Source organism: Pezoporus wallicus, unplaced genomic scaffold (assembly GCF_028554395.1).
Source record: "Pezoporus wallicus isolate ANWC-B61680 ecotype Strahan unplaced genomic scaffold, APGP_CSIRO_Pwel_v1 contig_593, whole genome shotgun sequence".
Classification (NCBI taxonomy): domain Eukaryota; kingdom Metazoa; phylum Chordata; class Aves; order Psittaciformes; family Psittacidae; genus Pezoporus; species Pezoporus wallicus.
The window spans coordinates 3,884,071-3,908,351 of NW_026642342.1; the positions used below are offsets into that span (position 1 = coordinate 3,884,071).

Here is a 24,281-nt window from a genome sequence, read left to right on the forward strand (position 1 = left end):
CAAGTTCCTCCTGTCTTTCACATCACTGCAAGGGACACAGTCCAGTAGTAAGTATGTAGTTTTAAGAACATATTACTATCACTTGGATTCATAACTACCAAAAATTATTCTATTAGCAGGTATGGACACTATTCAAACCTCTCACAGCCTTTTGTAATTTCACAAACTAAAGTAGCTCTCACTAACAGCAACATCTACATAGAAAATCACACTTTGTTAAAAACCTAATCAATGCTTACCATTAAATTTTTAAATTTTCTGTTTTCTGCAATGTGGAAAAAGCCATCTCTTGTTAAAATCTTGATGTGCTTCACTTCATTATTGTACCTGTGGGCAATGAATAACTTATGAATATAAATGTGGTTTTAATCAGATGCAATCAATAATTACCCGAGGGCATGCCTCAATAACACCACACAAATAAATTCTTGAGACAAAATGTATATCTGTGCCAAAGCAAAGTTGACATCTAATTAACCAAATATATTTATTAAAGGACAGCTGAAGAGGTAATCTGCATTCAGAAAAAGTCACAACTAACTGCTCATTCTATCTAGGAATTCCCATATATTTCTTACTTTTACATTCATGGTGAGAAATCACACAAAAGCCAACAGGACCCTCACAATAATTTGCATCCACAGAATTTATGAACCCATATTTTACTGTAACGTCTGAGATGCAAAGGGCTTTCACAAGTTCTCACTGAAGTCAATGAAACATTCTTATTCACTTCAGAGAAGCAGATCGCATTACACTCCAAATACTTGCTTACTCTTACCAAATATACTAGATCATTATTTTTGTAGAACATTTTGCTACACCAGCGTTATAAAACCATTGCTACCTTCCTACTGTAAATCCTGGGTATTTTTGTCAGCAACTTCAGTTTTCTTTTATTAACTCTTAATCCTGTGTATGATTATACAATTGAAACAGGGATTTATTTTCCTTATTTATTTCAAATATTATCTAGACATAAATGCGAACACTAAAACTTGCCATAGGAGAGATCTTGTTCCACTTACTTAATACTAATTGCATATTCTCCTGACTCCTTGGTCCTGTGCCGTACCAGGTAAGTGCTATTTACTCTGTTAATAAGTTCACTTTCTGCTTGCAATCTTTCCATTGCTCCTGCGAACCTGTAACAGAATAATAAAAACTACCAATAATTTTTAAAAGTCTATGAGGAAAGGTCTATCAAATAGGCAATGCAAAGTCCCAGTATACTGCATATGATGGGGACCTAAAAATACATCAGCTGCAACTGATCTTTGACTGAAGAATAAAACAAAGAAAAATCTGCACGGCAGGGGGTGGTGGGGTAGAATCCTTAATTAGAAAGGTACTTGATCATTAGCTGAATGACTACTACCTTGAATAGCTCATAAAGCCAAGCGTAATTCTGAATCATGTGTTGCAAGTGAAACAATAAACACTGGTCCAGAACCTTTGAACCTCCCTCGAATCTAGTGGGATTTATCTCAACAGAGTGGAGAATCTGCCTCCGGCAATTTATTAGGTAAAAAAGGGACCCATGCAAAAATTTAATATTCATACAAACACACTATTTTATTTGGTTTCCTAATTATACATAACCTCTAAGGGCTAAGCGCAATGGGTAGACTGCACATCCGCAAGAAACAACAACAACAAAAAAAGTCTTAATATATGCAAGTTTGGGAAAGCTGATACTAAGAGTTGAAAAGTATGACAAGTAAGTCAATTATTCTGCAACCTGACTGCATAAGCAGATTTGTGCTCTTGCTCTGCTTTGATGCCTTGGTAGGACTTCATGAGATGTTGCCAGCACATGTTTACTTGCAAAACTAGAGGATAAACTGCTAATTGAGGGAAGTGACCTGGTTTCCAGGGAAATTATGCTTATTTTACAATTTTACAAAGTAGTCCAAAGGCGGTCAACATCACAGACGATTACTATGTAAAAGTTTACACTAAGGCACCAATTACAAAAGACCTTTAGTCAAAAAAATAGTTATTTTTTGAAACACACCAGGAAACATGCATTTTGAAGCTTATCATGAAATACATGATTTGTTACAGCATAGCAAGTTTCATCCTAAAGTCACTTTTCGGTAAAGCCTTACAAATTCTTAAAAGATAAAGACTGATCCAAATGATACGCTTTCTTTTAAAAAAAAATTTAAATAGAGCAGATTTAATTTAAAAATACCAATTTTACATATTAAACATTCTATCTGGGTTGCTATTAAAAAAAAATAATGAATCTGTAATTGTTTAGTTCCAATTCTGATTTCACTTTTGGCAAACTAAAGGAAATCATAAGTCACGTCTAAATGACAAAGCATAAAAAACAGTGAAGGCAGGTGATGCTTCTTCTGTTCTCCCAGTATCACCAACCATATCTGCTCAACAAGTGAGCTGAATTCTGGTAAAGAGTTCACATGCTACTTAAGCCCCAAACCAACAGTAGCAGTAGTTTTGCTACATTCTTCTCCTTTACCTCCATATTTGTATGCCCCACCCCCTTGAAAAAAAAGGCAATGCATAATTATTTACTAGATAAGATGTATTTAACATTATTCTTTCTCTTTAGTCACTTAACATGTAAGATCTACTTGCACACTTCGTATTATACTCATCTCTCATTCTGTTTCAGATCTCTGGGACTTCAGCTGCACATCTACAGACTTGTAAACAAAATGTCAGAATCTTTAAGTACTTTATTACATCAGAAATGCTTCTAAGCTATTCATGGCATTGCTTTCAAAAGCCTAGGCAAATTAAACCAATACAAATTAAACTGTAATAAATACAGTTGTCTTTCTGTAACTGCTTCTTTCAAACTGATTCCTCTAAGACTAGACAGGGACTCACCACAGTTGTGAAGAGTAGTCTACTGGTTTAGGAACCTAAGACATAAAAAGATAGACACAATGAAGAGAAAGATTTTTTTCTAATCAACACAAATTAGACAGCATTGATTAAATTGTCAATACCCAGATGAAACAAGTTAAAAGAAACAGATGACCTAATTAGTCTGCAAGTCTTTTTTCTTCTGAAGGAAGTTATAATAAAGGATAAATATTCCATATATTCTGAAAGCAGTGCAGACTATTTTAACTCTCTTCTGCTGTGACAGGTTGGATTTTTTTACTTAATAGAACTGTCAAGATTTTCTAACTGTGTCCACATTCAAAAAATACACCAGTGGTGGTAGTTGGGCACCTCCACTTCTAATAGCAAGATCTGGAAAAAGTTAACATATTATGAATATACTAACAAAGAATTCCTATGAGAAATGTTTTAGTGAAGCAACCAAATGAGATGTTTCAAGGCAAACTAGGTACTTACGCAGTCATTACATGCTGTGAGATATTTCAATAAAACATTTCATCTATGGAGGAATTGCACCTTTAATGATTTATACTATCCCCATAGGACTAATTAAATAACATGCATTCTATCAGCAGCAGGAGAAGAAAGAATAGTTAAAAAGAAAAAACAAAAAGCCCTAAATAAAAATATCAAAAAAAAACCCTTAGTTTTTCAAGTGGTCCTACAACGCTGGAAAGGATATAAAAATTCAAAGATGTTTTAAGTCAATCTTCCAGAGCACTTAAACAATAGATGAGTAGCCCTTTTCACTAATTTTTAATGGACAGATATCTATAGATAGATAGATATCAAATGCTGTTTCATTTTCTTGGCTCATACTGTGCTGTGTATCCAGTAGCTCTATAGAAATGAGAAAACTGAAGGAAAGCTAGAAGAAAAAGATATTACTCAGCTGATGCAGAAAATGTCTGCTGACATACACTAGTTATTGCAAAGAGGAAAAAATTGTTTATAGGTACATCTGTGATAAGTCTGGAATATAGATATTCTGAAGCTCAGCAGTTTTTCATTCAATATTCATTCCTAAAGTCTTTTGATGTATGTATTTTATGCTGTTTCTGGGCATTTATATCAGCCAGTTGTAAAGACTGTTAGACTTAATAATAACAGTAAGAGTTATAGTATGTTTAAAACCTGATTGATGTTTCAGTATCTTTAACTGCATCATTTATCACAATAAGATGTTTATATTTCATCCTTCCACGTTAACAGTGGTGAAGTTTCAATTTATCTTTTTGTTATGATCATAACACTAGTTGGAAACATTTCATGAATAGTATTTTTTCGTTCTGTAAAACCGTATTATTTTCAATAGTCCTCTAAATAGTATATTTTAAATTTTGCAGAAAGCTTTATCACTAGAAAGCAGTCTTCACAACACACTAGTAGTATTTTTCTAGCTTTGGATATCCTGCTTCCTCTACTTTAAAGTATAGTGGTGGTTCCTAATATGTTGCTACTGTTGCTGTCAATGGTACTACAAAATGACTGACTGGGTGGCTCCAAGAACGTAACAGAAAGATGCAGGAGCTACTGCCTGTGTCCAGGACAGCGACACCATGGTACAGGAAATCCACAACTTCTCCAATAAACAAGGGATGGAGAGAGAACAGCTAAGTTCACATGACATTTTTATCTTTATTCTAGACCTGTTCTCATACCCAAACATACAAAAACTCTGTGTGTCCCTCTTCAAAATTCTGAAATGACTAAAAATGTCTCAAGATACACCGATGTATTTATAGTGTTTAGGATCACATGTATATTTGTTTTAGAGACAAAGGCACAATATAGACCTTAAAGGCGTATCAAAATGTAGCCACTAACAGCTGATTCAACCTACAACCTACTTAAAAACCATTTAAGTGGTCTATCTTGATGTTGTAATGAAAACAATTCTATTAATAAAGCCAAACTGTTGTGAATCAAGTTAAAAGAAGTTAAAGCTGCCTTAAAGCAAAGTAAGGGATATGATTCACCACTAGTTTTATGAGTTTACATCAATTAACTGCAATGAAGGGACATAGTGATATGATGCACAGTGTTATAGAGAGAATGAAGGAGCAACTGTAGAGTATATTAAGGCACCGTCACATATGTACATGAAATTCCAGAGTATACATGACTAAATAATTTCTCCGATTGTTATATCCTGAACTTTTCTAGATTGAGAACACCCTTGGGTGGAATAAAGGCAGATAAGAACCTAAAGAGGAGAAAATTATTTGAGCCACTTGAATTCAAAGTTTTATATTGGTTTTATGCATTTTTAAACTCACTACTTATAGTGTAATCCTTCTCTTTAACCCAAAGTGACTGGGGAATAGATTAGAATCACAGCATTCTCTCACCTTACTGCTAGGGAAAGAAGAAAGTGCACTTTCACATAAAATGTGTTTGTTCTATACTCTGGAAACTCTTCAGACATTTCAATTTATTAATATTCCCAAAAGAAAAATCTGCTTCTCAAACATGTTTTCTTGACATGTCCTATTTAAATCTAATAACCAAAAGTTTTGCAATTCTTTATTTTAAGCAATATTGAACATACCATGAAAACACAGAGTAATAAGAAACGATATGATTTTCATAAGATAAGATTAATAAAGCAATAGTATCAACTAGACATTTTTTTCTGTAAGATGACAAACAGGATTAAACAACTGTACTTACGCATGGGCTAGGCTTTACTGCATCACTTGGGAAGAATCCAAGCTCTCCTGTTGTTAGATTTCTGCCCTAGAGAAAAAACACACACACACACACCAATTTTAATTCTTGAAACATAATGAGGGTTAATCGTAAAAAACAATACACACACAAGGATTTAGGACAATAAAGGTATAAAGAGTAAACAAAATACAATGTTGTTTCAATAAAATGTTAATTAACAGTTGTGTACATTTTGTTGTTAGAGGTGTTTCGTTGGTTGTTTGGGTTTTTTTAAGAGATATACAATTAGGTATTAATTATAGCTGATAAACCTGAAAGGTCTGAGAGATGAGATTCAAGAAGGGAGCTCAGAGCCTGGTTTGCAGTTCCCAGTTCTGTCAATGTCTGCCAGTGTCAGGTATCTTCATTAACATTATCTCCTTTCAAGTTACTTACTCCTCAGTTGTCATCACTCTAGTGAGAGCTGCCACACTGCAACATTACAGATCCCCAAAATGACTACACCACCATGCAGCAGGAGTTGCAACACCTGAGAAATCATGCTGACTCCAATGGGAACTTATGCTAATAATCCATCAACCAATTCAGGCACAAAGTTCTATAGTTAAGGGTTTCCATAAATGATACAAATCACAGGAAATCACATGGGCACAAGATTATTAACAGAATTAAAGATTAACTCCCTGTCTATGAGATATTCACAGCACAGAATCATAGAATGCCAGGTCGGAAGGGATGTCAAGGATCATTTTGTCCAGCCTTTCTTGGCAAAGCATGGGACTAGATGTCCCAGTAACTTGCCCAGCCAAACCTTAGAAGTCTCCAGTCTTGAGGAATCCAACACTTCCCTAGGAGATTATTCCAGTGGCTGATTATTTTCATTGTGAAAAATTTTCCTCATGTCCAGTTGGGCTCTCCCCAGGAGTAACTTGCGGCCATCACCACTTATCTTTTCCAAGTGAATCTTTGTAAACAGGGAGTCTCCATCTTCTTTGTAGCCACCCTTTCAATATTGACATATGGTGGTGACATCTCCCCTGAGCCTTCTCTTCCCCAGGCTGAACAAACCACATTCTCTCAGCCTTTCCTCATACGGCAGGCTTCCCAGTGCTTTGATCATTTTTATGGCCTTTCTCAAGACCCTGTCCACATCTTTTGCATAGCAGGGAGCAAAACTGAATATGTTGCTACATGTGCCCATAACTGGGAGACCAGCATGGCCTAAACCAAGCCTTTTATGCAACACAACTGCTGCCCAAAGTTGCAGGATCACCAATTTACTCTGGGATTCTAAGGGCCAACAATGACCTCAGCGGCTCACAATTCACCACCAAGGTCCCCTGAGGAGTACATCCTCAGACAGACAGAACAGCAAAATAGTAACGTCTTTGGCAAAACACGTTTTTCAGAGCAGAGCAGAACAGAGCACATAGCTAAAATTATGTAAAATGAAGCATCAAAATGTATATTTTGACAAGAAAAAAGTGCAGCACAGATTTTTAAAAGCACATAAATGCCTAAATTTCATTTATTTAATTTATTAACTGTAAACATAATATTCTATGAGCATTTGGTGATTAGAGTAAGAATGAGTATTTCACAAGCATTGTAACTTTGAAAATTGCTGTTTGGGTTTTTTTTTTTTTTATATGGCATACGTGCAACAAAAAAAAAAATTAAAAGGGGAAAAATGCTTCAGGAATAGACATGGAATTTCTTTGGGGTTTTAGTTCATTTTTTTCCTACCATACTGTGTAACTGTACTCTAGTGTCACCCCACAAAACAATTCAGTGATTTCAAACAGTGTGGAGGTGTTGAGGATTTGTGAAAGAAAGAAAACCATCTTTGATTGTGATACCCTAAGTACAGTAAATGAGTATCATTTTCCTAGGAAGATCATTACGCAATTTCTCACACACAGCTATTAACCCCAGTAACAGCCATCTTAACCAAATTCACAGAAAAGTACAGAGGAGAGAGAAAAGCAGCTAAGCCGTATTTAAGCTATAGTATGCAGAATAGCAATGATATTAAAAAATAAATAAATATGGTCAAACCAGTGAGAGTCTTATAGACCTGAACCTGTATTCAGCAAAACCTCCTTGTCCTCTTTTCCACTATCGGCCTGAATACAGGTTACCCTTTGCATCCATATATTCTATTTATTCCCAAAACAAGAATTCTTCTGAGGTACAGACATAGCTTATAAGCAGAGCTTTGACACAGTCTCCCATCAAAGTAATACTTATTTACAACACTAATTTTATCTGAATAACAAGCAATATCACAGTCTTTAAGACCAGCCTCTAAATGAAGTATGTTAAAGTCTCTGAAAATACATTGATCACACTTAAGCTACAGCTTAAGCCTTGCTTAGCAATTTATGGTGTTTATTTGATGTACTGTAAAGAATAAGAAAACTGTACTTAAACAACACATACTTTTCTATTAGAAGCATTTGATTTTCTAAACTGAGTGATGGTCAACCTAAAAATCCATTCTAGTATTAGTCCTGCAGGTCAGCTGTAAATTAGTTTAAAACGCCTCTTGAATAAAAATTAGATATTTTAATACAAATTGTTTTTCAGGTTTTCTTCTTAATATGCATTTTAAAATGTAGATGTCATTACAAGGCTTAAGCAAATCTGTATTAAGCCGTCTGTGACAAGACAGCTTGTGAGAAAACAAAATTTCCCGAATGATGCTAATGGGAATGACAATTTTCATTAAGATTCAAATTTATTACAAAGGCTTCTGGGGAGAAAAGCCTCACACGCTTTCTGGTTTCTGCTAGTTAAACACAGCGAAATTCTAGGTAAATTCTTTAGCATGACAGGTACAAATAACATCTAAAACAAATTCCAGTAGATTAAGTTGACAGATATATATGCAGACAGCAATAGAGGATGCCCATAATCCTGGCTTGTACTACATGCGTTAGTCAGATGATTACATTCTAGCCAGTCCCATATCAAGAGTGTGCTTAAATGCCTCTCTGGATCAGAACTCAAGACCTTGCAGGGGGGAGGCTGTTGCTTTGTTTGATTGTTGGGTTTGAAATGTTTTGGGTTGTTTTAGGAAGCTCTTCAGGGTGCTATTTCCATATTTTTAACTAGATAAAACAAGTCTATTGTTATGTAAAATATTACATTCATTAACTTATTATAGCCTCAAAGAAAAATGACAAACACATGAACAACAAATCAAAACAAAAACAAATGCTTTCCAGTTGTTGTTCTATTTCTATCCTGAAAGTTCTTCCATTTAGCTCTGTTTCCATTTATTCAATAATATCAGTAGTATGCAGGACTCTGGTATGAAAAATCAAGAAAACAATCAAGAAAAATAAGATATGCTTTAGTGCATTTATCTTTAAAGTGAATGCAAGACAGCATTTTGTATCTGTTTGTAATTGTCTGTTAAAAAGAAATTTCAGTAACAGTGGTAGTGATGTGAATCACTTGGTACTGAATTGTACCGTCAACAGAATATACTTTTCCCATATACATAAAAAACTGCTTAAATGAGCAGAGAGGTTGTCAAGACGTTTAGGTGTTGTTTTGTTTTGTGGAGCTATTTCTTTCTACTATAAATCTAATATTTGTAACTGAGTTTTCCAATATAGCTTTCAGTTCAGCTATGCCAAAGAAGCAGCGACTGAAAATTCACAGGACTTTGCCGTTTATGTACTAGATGTTCTCCTTAATTTTTATAATTTCACTAGATGGATTGCTACCAGTGCCATGTTCTTGCAGACTTATCGCCATGAATTTTATTTAAAGGCTGCAAGAATGAAGCTTTGCACAACATACGAACTACTGGCATTTTAAAAGTCAAAACACCTGTATAAGACATTTATTTTGGGTAAAACTCAAAGACATTCTTCTTTTAGTCAAAAAGGAAAAAAAGTTACAGGAGCAACATATCAGTAAGAATTTAATATCTGGGACTAACAGAATATAGCCATTTGCTAAATGATACAATACCTGCCAAAATAAGCTATGTGCATCTCCTCTTATTAGTTCAATAGTGTCACCAATCTGAATATGCAATGGTGGACCATCTTGCGTCGCTGGCTGTGGTATTCCATTGTAGTTTCGAATTACTTGCATTTTTGGTAAACCTGAACAAACAAACAAAAGTCACCATATATTTTTAATGACAACTTATAAAATCTGAAGACCACAAAAGCAATCAATCTACAAAGAGACACTATGTCTTCCATACAACTAAGGCACTGAGACAATGCCTTAGTACTACACCGCATACAACTTAATAGGAAAGAGCTACTAAAAATAACATTTTTGTCCTCCCCTTCTTGGGGTAAAGTTGATTTCATGTCTATGGAGGCTCCTTCCTCTACACACACACACCTGGATCTACATAAAGTTCATTATTAAGGCTACCTTTGAAGGTCAAGTCAAAAATTATGATCTAATATTAAAGAAACCAATATGGATAACCTCATAAGCTTTAGACAACTATTACCAAAAAGCCTACTCTGACATGAAGGTATTCAAGAGAGTAAAGAATAACAATCTTTCTAGGCTGCTCATAGGACCTTTTTTATATTTTTTTATTTTTTACTTTAATTTTCATTTTTGACAATGTTTCTGGACACACAGAGCAAAGCCTGGGTCAATTTCAGGTTCTGATATGGGATTTCTTTTTTTTTTTTTTAATCAGCAAGCATTCCACAAAATTTTCCCCAAAAATTGTATAAAGAACTAAATCACTGGTTATAACTACTCAAGAGTCTCCACAAGTATGTATCAAATATGGGGCTGGATTTCAGCTGGAACAGAGAACTGTGGGTGCTGTACCTCCATGTTCATGTAACTATAATGGCATTTTTAAAAACCCACCTAAGCCATTATGGACAGCTAGAGTACTGCACTTGAAAAATGTACTGTTGTATTATTAGAATACTTGAAAACAAGCAAAGTATGCACCTACTCCATAATAAACACAGTAGACTTAAAATCTTTTAGAAAATTATTTTTTCCACTCTTCATACTATGAAGGAAAGCACTGTTTTAACACAACAGCTCTATTTTTAATTACTCTCCTCTATGTTTAAATAAAACTTCATGTAATCATTTCTGTGGTTTTAACTGCACATGGGATGTTAGAAACTGCTACAATTAAGTGGGTATTTCCATTTATAATCTTAAACAGAAACTTTTTGGTTAAGTAAGATTGGTAATAATGTATATTAATAAATACAAGTAAGAGTGAAACCATGCAAAGTCAAAGTAGTTGCGATGTCATATTTAACCAGTTTCTTGCTGGAGGGTCAGGATTAACAACAAAGGATCACCAGGCCTACAAAAGACATCCCTATTGCAAGAGCATTACTGTATTTTAGGTGGCAAGAAATACAAATGTCCATGACCTCCTTTAAATTGTATGAAACATAAAAGAGATCACTTTCAGTAATTACTAGTCTCTGTATTTAAGAATACTAATCCAAAGTGCTAATGAAACATTAAGTAAAATAATACAGCTCTTACTCAACCCAAATGACACCATAAGATTTACTATTTCTTCAAGTTATTTGGCATACTTAAAATGAGCACCTAATTATTAGTAAGCCTTTATTTCACTTTGGTAAACACTAGATGTTGCTTTATTTCTCAACTGAAGGCTGTCATGCTTTCAAATACTGATCCAGCATTAACAAATGTTGCATCTATTGCACAGCAAATAGAAGCAGTGCTGCACACAAATGCTTCTCAAAGCTGCCAACTTTGGTCTAATGCTAGGAAACTCCCTTATCACAACATAAATGATAGCTCTGTTTATGTGGATAAACAAACTGTAAGCATGCACTCATCTTACAGACATACTTTTAAGTCAAAACAAATGTACAAAAAATTATTCCTGCAATGAAACCTTGTAACAGGTGATTTAGTTTATCAAATTTTTATTGTGCAGATACAATATACTTAAAACACCAGAAAAACTATATACTTAAAACATCAAAAGATGATGAAGAAACACTCTCATGTACTTTCCTGTGGAAATCCTGGGGATTTTTTATAGATAACATACGGGTGAAATTAGTAATCATAAAATAACTTCTTCCTTCTATTTCACTGCTAATTACAATTATCCACACCAGGAGAACATGGGAAAAATATTGTGCTGTGTCATCTAGCAGAATTTTTCAAGAGGTAATGCAGAATTAATCATGTTAAAACATACCATGCCTACAATACTTGTGTATAAATCAATATGCTTAATTCTGTACAATCCTACAGCATTTTGATTACAAAATTCCCCACAGTAGATATAATGTTGAAAGAGTTGATCTAATGCCTCTTGACATCACTAGAAATAATCCTATTCATTTAAACAGGCTTTTGGATTAGTCTTAAGAAAGTTCACTACCATACTTCAGATCCATTCTTAAAACTTCTTTGCCATAATGCCTACAGAAACTGGTATATCTACAATGCTGTCATGCTACAGCTGCTCTCCACTACGGAAACAAACAAATCTTATTCTTCCACAGGAATTTTACTATCAACATTTATCTAATTGTTTTTTTGGGTCTACTTAGGAGTTCTTTTTGTTTGGTGTTGTCTTTGCTATGAATACACACTGCCTAGCACAATGGATACACACTATCACCAGACCCACATAAATCAGCATCTGGAATAACAAGGATACATGGCTAGAATAACCATACACTGCAATAATTCAGAATAACATTGTGATTTCATTAATTCATTCACTTTAGTAATGGTATGGTGCACCAGCTTCATGTCACTGACCAAAGAGATACATGTATTAACAAGGGAAAATATTTCTGGTGCTAATTATCTAAGCACGTATTAGATTTGACTCAGATTCTGAAAAGTTCTTTGTACCTCGAAGTATAACAACTGAAAGTAAATTCACTCTCCAACAACAGAAGTGTCTGAGTCACAGAGAATATATTAATTTCAACATCAGCAATACAAGACATGCACAGACAGCCTGTATATTGATCAAAGATACAAGAGCAGTGAATGTGCAACTCGTGTGTTTTAGTCATTGTATAAAAATATCATCAAAAGGACCTGTCCTTACATGATTTGAAACACTTTTAAAAAATGAGTTCTTTTCAGGAACAAAAGACTAGATGTCATCATTGAATCAATCAAACAAATACATCCTACACTGGAACGGCTACGTGTATAAATGTTCTTCTTTCCCTTATATCACCATATAGCACAGACGATATAAATGGGGTACAGAAAAGTTAATGAATTGAGTTAGAGTCAAAAAGCTCCAAACAGAATACTCAACTTCCTTTTCACAGTAGAATTACAGATTTTATAATAATAGCTCAGAAACAGTTTAGCAGATTAACAGTGAGATGGTGTACATTTAATTGCACAGCCTTTCACCTCCTAACCTATACAAAGCATAGGGGTATGGATGGATCAAGTCCCATATATCTTTATCACAGGAATCAGGTCATACAATCTTCCAGCTGTTTAGCAAGCTATCCTAAAACTACTTTTTTTATTTTAGAACTTTATTCTCTGAAATTTAGAATCTTCTACTTTCTAGTGTAAATTCGATCATGGCTAACTTAAGCCCATGTAGAGGCAGCAGCCTGAACAGTTCTTTTCCTTGTCAGCATTAATTTTTAGAATGCAGTTATAGAGAGCAATCATGCCCCCTTTAGCTTTCATTTTGCTACGCTAAATGAGCCAAGTTCTTTCATCCTTCTCTCATAACAAATCAAGTTCTCTGAGGCAGTATACCAACTGCTTTACTGAAGTTCAGACAGACAAGATCTAGAATACTTTGTCTATCCTGAAATATCATTCTTCATTAGCACATGGATCCACCACAAATATACACGTTAAGATTCCTGAGTACTTGCTGTAATGTAACAATGCAGACAAAAACAAAAAAAATGTCATATGTTACAGAAACCTGGAATGTTTTAAGTGTAATTATGGATTATTCATGACAGAAACAGTATACAAACATGCATTTGTGACTAAAATGTGCAGTATGATAAGTACTAGAGACAGTGCCATTACCATGTATATAGCTGCAGTACTGACAACTGCAGAAAACTGGAAACCTATCTGGCACAAAAATGTTATTCATGAGTATATTTAAAAGAAGATAAAATTCCAACACAATAGACAAGGTCAAGATTTCAGTCATGCGTTATTATAATTAATGATAAAAATCCCATTGACTTCTAGGAGGTCAGATTTCCACATGACTAAAAGCTTTTGTCAGGGAACTACCTAATGTAAAGATGCAAAACCAGCCTGGCAGTTTCCAACCTTGAGATCAAAAAGCAAATGGATCCAGTTATTCCACCATTGAAGGGCTGAAATATATTTCACTTGAAAAGCAAGAAAATCCCCAGATTCCCAGAAAAGTCTTCATAGCCAAGTTCTTGGTCACAGACCTAACACAAATTGACGATCTAAATTGTAGCTGTTGAGAAAAACAGAAAGCATACTACAGTCCGGTTTACAAATGCTCAATTTGGCTACATTACAAAAAAAAACTATATATATATGTGTGTATGTATATATATATATATAACTAAAAAAACACCAAACCAAAATAAAAAAAAAACCCACCACACACCAAAAAAAACACCAAATAAACAACCTTTCATAAATCAAGTCATGCATTTGAGTATTTAATCTCATAGCTAAGTCAAAGAAGGTTATATTTTAAAATTAGCATAGTACATGAGTTAGAACACCCATTACATATGAAATGATAACAACATACAAGTAACTTGTATCCCTTACAGCAGTTCTGCATTTATGAATGGCACTGAATGACCCTCACAGTTTCATGCAGAAATTCAAAAATGTTATTTTTTGCTATTAACATGCAGAATGCATGCCCTATGGTGACTTCTATCTGTCAAAATTGACTCCAGCATCTGTTATTTCCAAGCAATGGGGAACATGGTTTATGCATTGGGCAGAGATTATTTTAACATACAGAATAATGATATAGCGTATAGGAAAGCAGGGTTCAAAGGTAAATTTGTGGATATACTGTATATCATTAGCATATAAATACAAAACAGCTTTGTCTACATTAAAAATTCATTCCTAGTTAATATGAGACTTGAAGAAAGACTTTCTTTTTCTCTAGGAAAAATATAGTCTAGTCACCAAATATTTGTAACTTGATCTAAAATACACTAATTCAATGGAAGAAAGCCTCCTGACTTCATCTCAATTTGCATCAGAACTTTAGACTATTTGACATGGCCACATTTTACTGTTTCCAGAATCTCAATTCAATGACATTTGCCTTTTCTTTTTTGACATTCAGGTGAAGAACATACAACACAAAATACAGAACTGGTGTACGTGGAATATGCCAGCAGTTTTTTAAGTGCACTTTTCAGAGTGTGATTTAAATAATTACTACTGGACAAAATAAATACAATGAATAAGTACATTAACATACCTTAAAGAAGATACTTAAATTGAACTTTTAATTGTCCCAGTCTGAAGTCATTAACTTTTTGTCATCAGAATTAAAAGTTCTATTTTTAGACATTGCTTGTTAGCCTTACATTCAGGCAAGATGCTGAAGTGCTAACAGTGCCTAAGAATCAGCTATTAATATTTCACTTGTTTGTCTTCTTTTTAGCTGTTTGGTCTTTGAGTACTGTTAAAAAAAAAGTCTCAATATTTTTCAAATCACTAACCACAACCCCTGAGTTTGCTGTTTCACTCAATTTCAAGTCAAAAAACTTCAGAAGGCTGATTATTAAACCATTTAACAGCTACCATGGCCTTAACTAGCTGTTTAAGATTCTGCTTCTTTAGATATATAAGTAAAGCAGCTCTGGCAGAGCTTTACTCCATAAACAGAGACCTAGTCGAGGGAAAGAAAGGGAGAGATGTAGAATCTCCATTATTTCTTTATTTAGTTGACAAAATTGTGATGCTCTCCAAAGCACATCTGATAAACATTCGCATTTCTCTTCCACAGAAACAGAAGATTTAATGACTGTTGTCATACAGAACAAATAATACTACTGAAGAGTTTGGGGTTTTTTGTTACAGACCTAGCCCTGCCTTCTGTGACTGTCCTCCTTCAACTGTTCCTACCATTTGTACCTCCTTAAAAAAAAATTTATTGAAGCAACATTTGGGGTTCCCTCCAGTCCTTTAATACCTGTCAAATCTTCTATCAGACTCAATTTTTCTACCACTTCTTTTCACTGCTACATATATAAGTTGTATTCTTGGCAGTGACCTTCGCAAAAAATGGTCAACCATCAACTAAAATGAAGACGAGTGGGAGGAAAAATCTGTCTGCTAACAATCTGATCAACAACTTGTTATCAGAAACAAAAACACCACAATCCAGGAAGTCCTTTTTCTTCTCTGGGTTCTGTAGGCCTGAGCATTAGCAAAAAAAACCAAACCTTGCTAAGTAGCTGTATCTCCATTTCCCAGTTAAAAGCCACACAAAACTTGGATTTGCAGGAAAATCCTACATGGCAGATCATAGCAGGAGTTCATTACAAGGAAAATAAACAAGTCTAGATATGTTACTCACTTTACATGGCTGCATTTTTTAAATAGCGTGACTTGTGAAATATTTCTATATAGTTTTGTTTTGTTTTTTTTACATTACAGTAGTTTATTTTGCTTAAAGAACAATGTATAGACAAATGACAACTCCTCCTGCTCTGAACATCACATTTGACTTAACTCAAATGTCTTTTTAACAAAGATATTTGAGGATAATTCTCTTTTTATGCTTAGGGACAAAATGGGCAGCATTAGTAAAATTAGCACCTTGGGAACAGGACACTCATTTATGTGGACAGTCCCCTCTCAGCAGCAGCTTTCAGGTCTTCCAAGTCAAAACGAACATTAATGATCAGCTTAGTGCTCCTGTAAATATAGCTACCATTTACTTTGATCAGAAATAAGCGATTTAGCTAAGAAAATTCAGAATCCAAACTGAAGTTTCAGAATCAAAATTTTTATTTAGAAAAATAACAGAAGGCATTCTCTTAACTCCTAAGCAGGGACATTTGGCACATCGTGACATTAATTTTAAGGAATTTGGAAGCTTGCCTCTTTACAAGAAAAAACAGGCACTGCAGAAATGCTTCTCAACAGCCATGTTTTTAAAACTGACAAAGTCATAAGGGCTGCCTTTAGGGAAAGGAATGAATCTATCATTATTTAGACAACCAATGACCATTTGTCTCTCATGCCCTTAAGGGTAGTTCTGCTCACAACACCCTCAGATTCACTGCTCAGGTTTAAATTTCCTTTTGTTCCTCAACAGAACAGAAGGAAAAGAAAAGAAAGATTTTGGGAAGTCAGGGGACAAAATGTTACAATAGAACAAAAGCAATCTGAAAATTCTTCAAGTACACTGCAGAAACAATCTACTGACATGCACATGCCAACCCATTCCTGTTTGTACAGCAAATGTTTTCAGAAGCTGTCCTAGCCATCATTCAAACACTGGAGTCTTCTCTTAAAATACACATACTTGAGTTTGTACATCCATATGTAACTGCAGCAATAAAGGAACCCATTTTCAGAAAGTCAAAAAACACTAGAAAGATCAAGTACCACAAGCTCCAGCTGCACTGTCAATTTTGTTTTTTTTAAACGTGACACAGAAACTAGCACATTTATTTTAAAAACTTGGACATGCCCTAGGTGGAAAACTGGACTGCAAATGCAAGAAAGGATGTTTAAAATACTAGAACTTAAACATGCAATTCCAATATAATGTCTTAGCACTTATACTCAAAACCAGGTACTTGGCATTTAAAACTTTGGTGTCTGCAGTTTGTCCTCTCTCAAAGAAGAGGGCCCTCTCTAGCACTGTGCTGAAAAAAGCAGAAAACAGCCAGGAAGGTCACTGACTACAATGGTCAGTCACACAGTTTTTGTGATAAAGTACAGTGAAAACTATTTTTCTTTTGCAGACAGACCTTGGTTTCCCTTTCTTAGCATGTCTTCCTCCAAAAAAGTACTAAAGACAAGCTCTTGTGTTCTGTGCAATTTTAACTTCAAATACTTATTCAAGCAACTAGTCCTTACTTGCAGTGACATAGGCAGCTATTATTATAAGAGAAAGGATTTTGGAATATTCTAGACTGAGAAGAATATCAGCACTTGGAACAAATGTTAGAAATTGCTGAGTGCTGAATGTCTTATTATGTGAATAAAGATAATTAGGTTTCAAAAACACAGTTTTCATTTATTTTGACAAAGTAGTGAATTCTCATCATTTCAATTTTGTCTATTAGGTGAACTGGGAATATAAATTTTAAAAATAATGTTACCTCAAAAAGAAGAAGCATCATTATTTTCTTTAAAATTGAGCAAACTAGAATTCTGCTTATATGAATTAAATAGTGTAGTACATGAGGTGTTGCCTTTTTATAATAGCACACGGTATGAAAATTAACCTGTATTAATTATTACATCTTTTAATGTGGTGCCATGGCATTCGAAAAAGTCTATTTGTTCAAACAAGTACCTGCCCTGAGGAGCTAACAACTTACACTGACTGGGCAGATACTATAGATGAGCTATGAAGGTGTGTCCAGACAGTAGTAGATTACGTGCAGCAAAAGACCCTGAAAAACAGGGATGAATCTTGGAAGATAAAAATCCACTATTCCACAGAATTAATTACTTTGAGCTATATTTTTAATACTACCTTCTGTCTGCCCAGGGATGCTTCTGCAGCAAGCACTAAGAGGAAAAAGCTGGAAAACAAGAGCACTTGAATTTACTACTTGTGAAACCTTGTATGAATCTTGTCGAGGACCTAGATATTTTTCTGCTGTTGAGCATTCACAGATTATATAATGTCAAAAATAACTTGATAAGTATAAACAAACATAAACTTTGTTCTTTCTGAAAAAGAAATATACTGCAGTAAGAATATGATTGTCCCAACCTTACCTGCAGCCTGCCTGAAAGCATGGCATGACAGAAGGCAGCCCCACCTTTTAACAAGTCTATTCAGCACAAATGGAATTAGTCATCCTACTGAACACACTGAACACTTTAACACACATACTGTACATTAAAATAATAATAATGTACAGCCAAATGGTAACTGCACAATATAACCCATAAAAACACTTATGCTACCTAGAATGTTTCATGTTTCAAAATTTTAAAACATACATTGCTGAAAATGTGCTGAGATTTTATTCATCAACCATTGTAAAAATTAAAATTAAATTCTTTCATGCAATTTCTTTTGTGCTTAGTATTGACCAATAGCATCTGCCTCTAAAATAAATAGTTACTTTCCATTTTTGCTACTTAGGGGAAACAAATCCTGTGACAAGGGAGGAATTTTAAATTGTTACATAATGCGAAGGTGAAGTGGCTGATGCCTAGCAAAGCAGGCAGGTTCCAGAAAATGAGAGAATAATCTTGCTTGCATGCACCCTCTTTGCAATGTTACATAATTCTTCAGCTTTTCAAGTTAAATGCTCTTGTGATCTTCCTTTTCAAGCAATTTTTCTTTACTGTGACCTCTCCATTTGTTACTGCAGATACCTCTTTTACTTCCCAACTGACAGTTCTTAACCTACATGCAAAAAAAATTCAGGCCATATAGACCTCCTTTGCATGGAAGCATCATAGATAAACGTGGCCAAGAATTACACCATTATATTAAGCAATGAAAAGACACTTGCCTTGACTGAAACAAATCTGCAAACAAAAAGTATGAATACTGTTTTCTGGTTTGTATATGTTATAATGAATAACTTTTTTGTCTTCTGAAAAAGAGAACAAAACTTACTTTCATTACAAAATATTTGTGTTAAAAAAGAAAAAGGATAAGTACATATTTCACTGTTACCACAATGTAAAGTCATTTACCCCTAAATATAGAGTTGTGCAATTTTATTTTTTTTTCTTTGTTTGCTTGTTTTTATACGGCATACTTTGTACATCTGAAGCATCGGCAATCTATGACAATAATGTGTAGGAAATCCAAAAGGCATAAGTCCTTTCAATTTTTTCATGCATTTGTAGTATCCCTAGCCTCATTCAGTTGATATACACAGATATTCAGATCACATTTTAAGTATCCCCTGGGTATATAAATGTACGTATTCTAGAATCATAGAATGGTTTGGGTTGGAACGGACCATCACACATATTATCCGATCTCACCGTCTTCATTTAGAAGTTACCTTTTCTTTTCTAGGAAGACTGGCATAGCAAAAATTATGTACCATACTGTCCTGTGTTCAGCAGTAGCAGTCATTTTTCTCCTTCTTGGTAGCTGGTGCAGTGCAGGTTTTGACTTTCGGCTCGGGAACAGAGCTGATAACAATGATGTTTTGGTTTGGCCAAGGACTTTGTGAGCCTCACGCTCTGCCAGGGAGGAGGGGAAGCCGGGAGGAAGCAGAGACAGGACACCTGACCCAAACTGACCAAAGGGGTATTCCATACCACAGCACGTCATGCCCAGGATGTAACTGGGAGTTACCAGGAAGGGCTGGGACTGCAGGGTTGGAGGAGATATCGGTGGGTGCTTGGTTGGGGGGGGGGGGGGGCAAGTTATCAGTTGGCTGGTGGTGAGGTGTTGTATTCTCTTCCCTTGCTATCTGGGAGTAGGGGGAGGGAAAGAAGGGGGGGAGTGAGTGAATGAGCCCTCTGCCTGGTTTTAAACCACGACACATACAGATGCACTAAATTTTCCAGAAACTCCCCTCCATTTTATCAAAGAAAAATATTTTAAATTTTTAGTACAAATTCTTTTCATTGTTTAAAAATTAAACAGCTTGATTTCCTATGATTACATATAAATCCTTAATTTAAAGATGGATCACATGAGAAATAATAAGCAGGAAAAAGGTGTTGTTTTAAAGAAAAAAAATGAAAACATGCAATAAAAGCATCCCTGATCCCTTGATCTTTGCTGCAAAATCAAGAAGTTATTGGTAAATTATCACAGACCATAACAGTGGGAATTAAGTACCGTGCCCTGTTGTCAGTCCTACCAGAACAGTCAGGCTCCATCTTAAAACCTTTTTGTATCTTCCCTTTCCCCAGAGAAAAACCCTCATATATTCATCTTTGCAATAGTGAAAATTCTTTTATTTTTCATTTCCAGTCTGAATGTGGATAACACACTACTCCGGCAAGCAGTGGGTAATTTGTTAGGACATAAACCATACCTGAAAGCAATAAAGCATATGGGTTGATGTTCTGTTTAACCCAAGATGCATGTATTGTGTCACACCCACACTAACTGTGCAGCCTCAGGACTGAGCTGGTTCAGCAACCCAATCAGAAAGAAAACCACTTATTTCCCCATTGTTGCCACCAGGGCCGCCTCCCATGACCAGCTCTCCGTTATCTTATTGAAGCTATTTAGCCCTGCAACTGGATGATTGCTAGATTCAACAGAAAGAGCAGGGAAGGGACCCCTGGGTGGGAAAAAGCACCTTGTGGCAACAACTAGTTGCCTCAAAGAATGACCAGAGATCAAACTGACATCAGCAGAACACCTGGAGTTGGTTCTTTCTCCCAGAAATACTGCCTTGACAAAGAATACCCCTTATGCACTTAAATCCCAGTATCAGCTCTTTGATCTCATTTGATCATTCAATGTTTTTCAGATGCCTGAGATTTAAAACAATAATCAGAGCAGGATTTAAATCAATACCACCAGAAATGGACAAATAACAAAACCATCACACAATGCACAAAAGCAGTCAGAGATTTAAGTCTCCATCATTAAGCCCCATAACTCTTTTTCTTGTTTATCTTCTCCCCACAATCAAGCAAAAAAGGGAAAGTGGAAAAATTACAGAGCAGACTTACAAAAAAAAAAAAAAAAGGAGGAAAAAACAGAAAAAAATTTAAATCATAGAAGATGTAGCGGCATTAAGTGAATTCCACTTACTAAAATGATCATTGCTACTTTGCAAGAAGGCTGATACTGGCAGGGGAGGATGCTATTCTGGGAGGAAAGCTGCGATCCATACATGCATACTTTTGCTGCTGTATCATATTTCACGTGACTTGTCACTGTCAAAACCAAATAAGGAAAAAATCCAAGAAGAGTAAACATGTTGCTTTATCATCTGAACCAAAAGATATAGTGCCTCATGCTTTCTCCTCTCCCCACATCTTTTATTCCAAATGTACTGGTTAAAGAATAGCTTCTAATGTTAGTGGACCCGAGGCACGATCTCAAGGTATCAGATAATCAAGTTACTATTTAATTCCCTGTTACACACTAAAGCTTAAGAAATACAAGTTATGAGAAGAGCAAGACTGAACAAGTCTTCTGTTTATTTGCAGGTCAGCAAAGAGCAGCAACGAGGGCTGAACTCAAGCGCTTTCTCCGAATCCTTTCTATCCCTTACAAAGTTACAATACCTTTTTTCTCACCAGATAAACCATGGAAAGGTCAAAACAACTGGGTTGAATGAGTTGATTCTGATGAAAATCAATCAGATCAATTTTTATGCTGTCACTTCTTGGAAAGACTAAACATTAAATAAATTCTAATATGAAATTGCCGAGTTGTTTAATTATGAACTGCAAGAAAAACAGCCTAAGTACCATAGAAATACGAGGTTAAGTGTCAAATCCATGTTTTAAAGCAACTCAGCTGTAATCAGCAGACATCCCAACAGAGATATAGGACATCTCCACAAGTTAGGCTGGTAAAGCCTACTATAAAAACAGAATTTGCAAATATATAGAGAAATATAATGTAAAGACTAAAAATACTTTTAAAGGAAAACTGGGGGCACTGTTTTGAATTCTTTACAGTAGAAAATCAACATGAGAATCAAGATTATGCATTAATAAGGATTAGCAAAACAATTTTAACAGGACTCATGATGAGGCTCTCCCGGAGTTCACAGTATGAGAGGCAAAGGCTCCCCCGAGAAATAAGCAGAAAAAGGACATGAAGTAAAAGGTTGAAACAGCAATATTTTTTCGAATTGAAGGTATTTTTCAAAAGGGTCATCCCAAGGAATCAATGCTTGGACTTTCATTGTTCAAAACATTAATAAACTGTATTGAAGTGGGGTAAAGGTGGATTAAGTTTTGCAGAAGGTGGTAAACTGTTTCTTTAAAAACCCCACTACTTTCAAATAATGGCTCTTCAGGCTAGAAGAGAGATCACTGGAGTGATATGACAGAGACAAGTCATAAGTAGCATAGAGATAGTGACCAGAGAAAGTATTCATTATTTCTTTATTATTCACTGTCTCAATTACAAAAAAAAAAGGAGGTGTGAGGGTAGTAGGCAGCAGGTTTAAAACAAACAAAAAGAAGTACTTGATAAACACACAACTAATAATGAAAATAGCAATTATACAATGTTGTGAATGCCCAGATTTTAGACTGCTTCAAAAAATGGCAGTACAAACATGTGGAAGACAAATTATGAGCCAAGAAAAAAAAACAACACAAGATAGCGGGGAAGTACCACAACATATTCTTACCCCATATTCCATCCCTAAGCATCCATTCAATTGGCTACTGTTGAAGAAGAGTTCCTGAGCTAGCTTAGCCTACAGCCTAACTCAGCCTCGTTATTCCCTTCTCTGGGAAGCAAAAAGAGGCAAGCAGATTAAAAACTTTCCTGAAAAGCAGCATCAGTTTCTCAGGCTCTTGCCTCTGGCCCCTTTCACCAAGTTGTAAAACCATCCTCAGGCAGAAGCAGTTCTGGGAGCTTCTCTTCTGTGAATTTTCAGCAGTCTTTTTTTCTCCCATGGGATGGCTAATTTCAGTTTTCCAATGTTTTCCAAATTCTTTGTGTGAGAATTACTTTGAAGTAGTGATCAAATACTGATTTAGTTAAACGAGTAAACCACAAAAAAAGAAACCATACAGTTTAGAGTACTGTTAAAATTCAGTAACTTTTTTACTATATTTAATCATTCATAGCATTATTATCTTTGGTTTACCTTCTGAGCATGACAGTACCCTGAAGATTAAAATCAAGTATGAAAATAGATAAAAAATGTAATACTCTTGAAGATTAGTAAGAGAACTATAAGTCCCAATAAACTTTAGCAAAATAGTATGACAACTAAAGGCAACTTTGGCCTATATGATTTCTGCACATGCTTTTCTGTGGGAAATGCTGCACAAGAAGCTGCGCCAGCAGTCCTGAACGAGAGCACGAACATCCTGACCCTCATCAGCTGCAAACCATGAGAGTCAAGAGGAATTGAAGTTAAAACACTGTGATAATCTCTGAGAACTGTAGATACTGAAACAAAGAAGTTACTGAAGACAAAGATGAGATGTTGTACCTGGGATTTTCCCAGGAGCTAATGAAAGTCCCCAGTGCGGGCTCACAGGACAAAAGAGTGTGTGTTCAAGGAAAATGTAAAGGAATAATGTAGCAGAAAGCGGCAACAGAAAAATGTACTTATACATCTGGGTACAAATAAGCTGTTCAAGCAAAGGCATGTGGACAGTAATGCAACTGGTTGAAAAGGTGCATGATCAGTAATGTCATTGGCTGGAAAAGCGATGTTGCGAAAAGTACAGAAAAGAAACTAAGATACTAGCAATTACTAACCGCTAGGTAGAAGTCTATAAAAAGCCTGTAAGTTCGCTCAATAAATGATTTTGGTTGCACCACAACTGGAGTCCATGCCTCAGTTGCCACATTTTTCTTCTTTTTTTTTCCTTTTTTATAATAGTTTGTATAATATTTATTTAATAGTGGT

The 24,281-nt window shown here is 35.2% G+C and overlaps 1 protein-coding gene across 3 annotated transcripts in view; it reads right to left on the reverse strand.

Moving 5' to 3' along the window:
* The window catches only part of VAV3 (vav guanine nucleotide exchange factor 3), a 157,456-nt gene that overhangs the window by 16,694 nt on the left and 116,481 nt on the right, over positions 1-24,281 (reverse strand). For all 3 annotated transcript variants that reach the window (XM_057429111.1, XM_057429112.1, XM_057429110.1), the window contains 5 exons: positions 9,544-9,680; positions 5,557-5,622; positions 2,863-2,897; positions 1,029-1,145; positions 240-327 (listed from right to left, as the gene is read on the reverse strand). In XM_057429111.1, the coding sequence (XP_057285094.1) occupies positions 240-327; positions 1,029-1,145; positions 2,863-2,897; positions 5,557-5,622; positions 9,544-9,680 (443 nt within the window). The remainder of the gene's footprint in view (positions 1-239; positions 328-1,028; positions 1,146-2,862; positions 2,898-5,556; positions 5,623-9,543; positions 9,681-24,281) is intronic.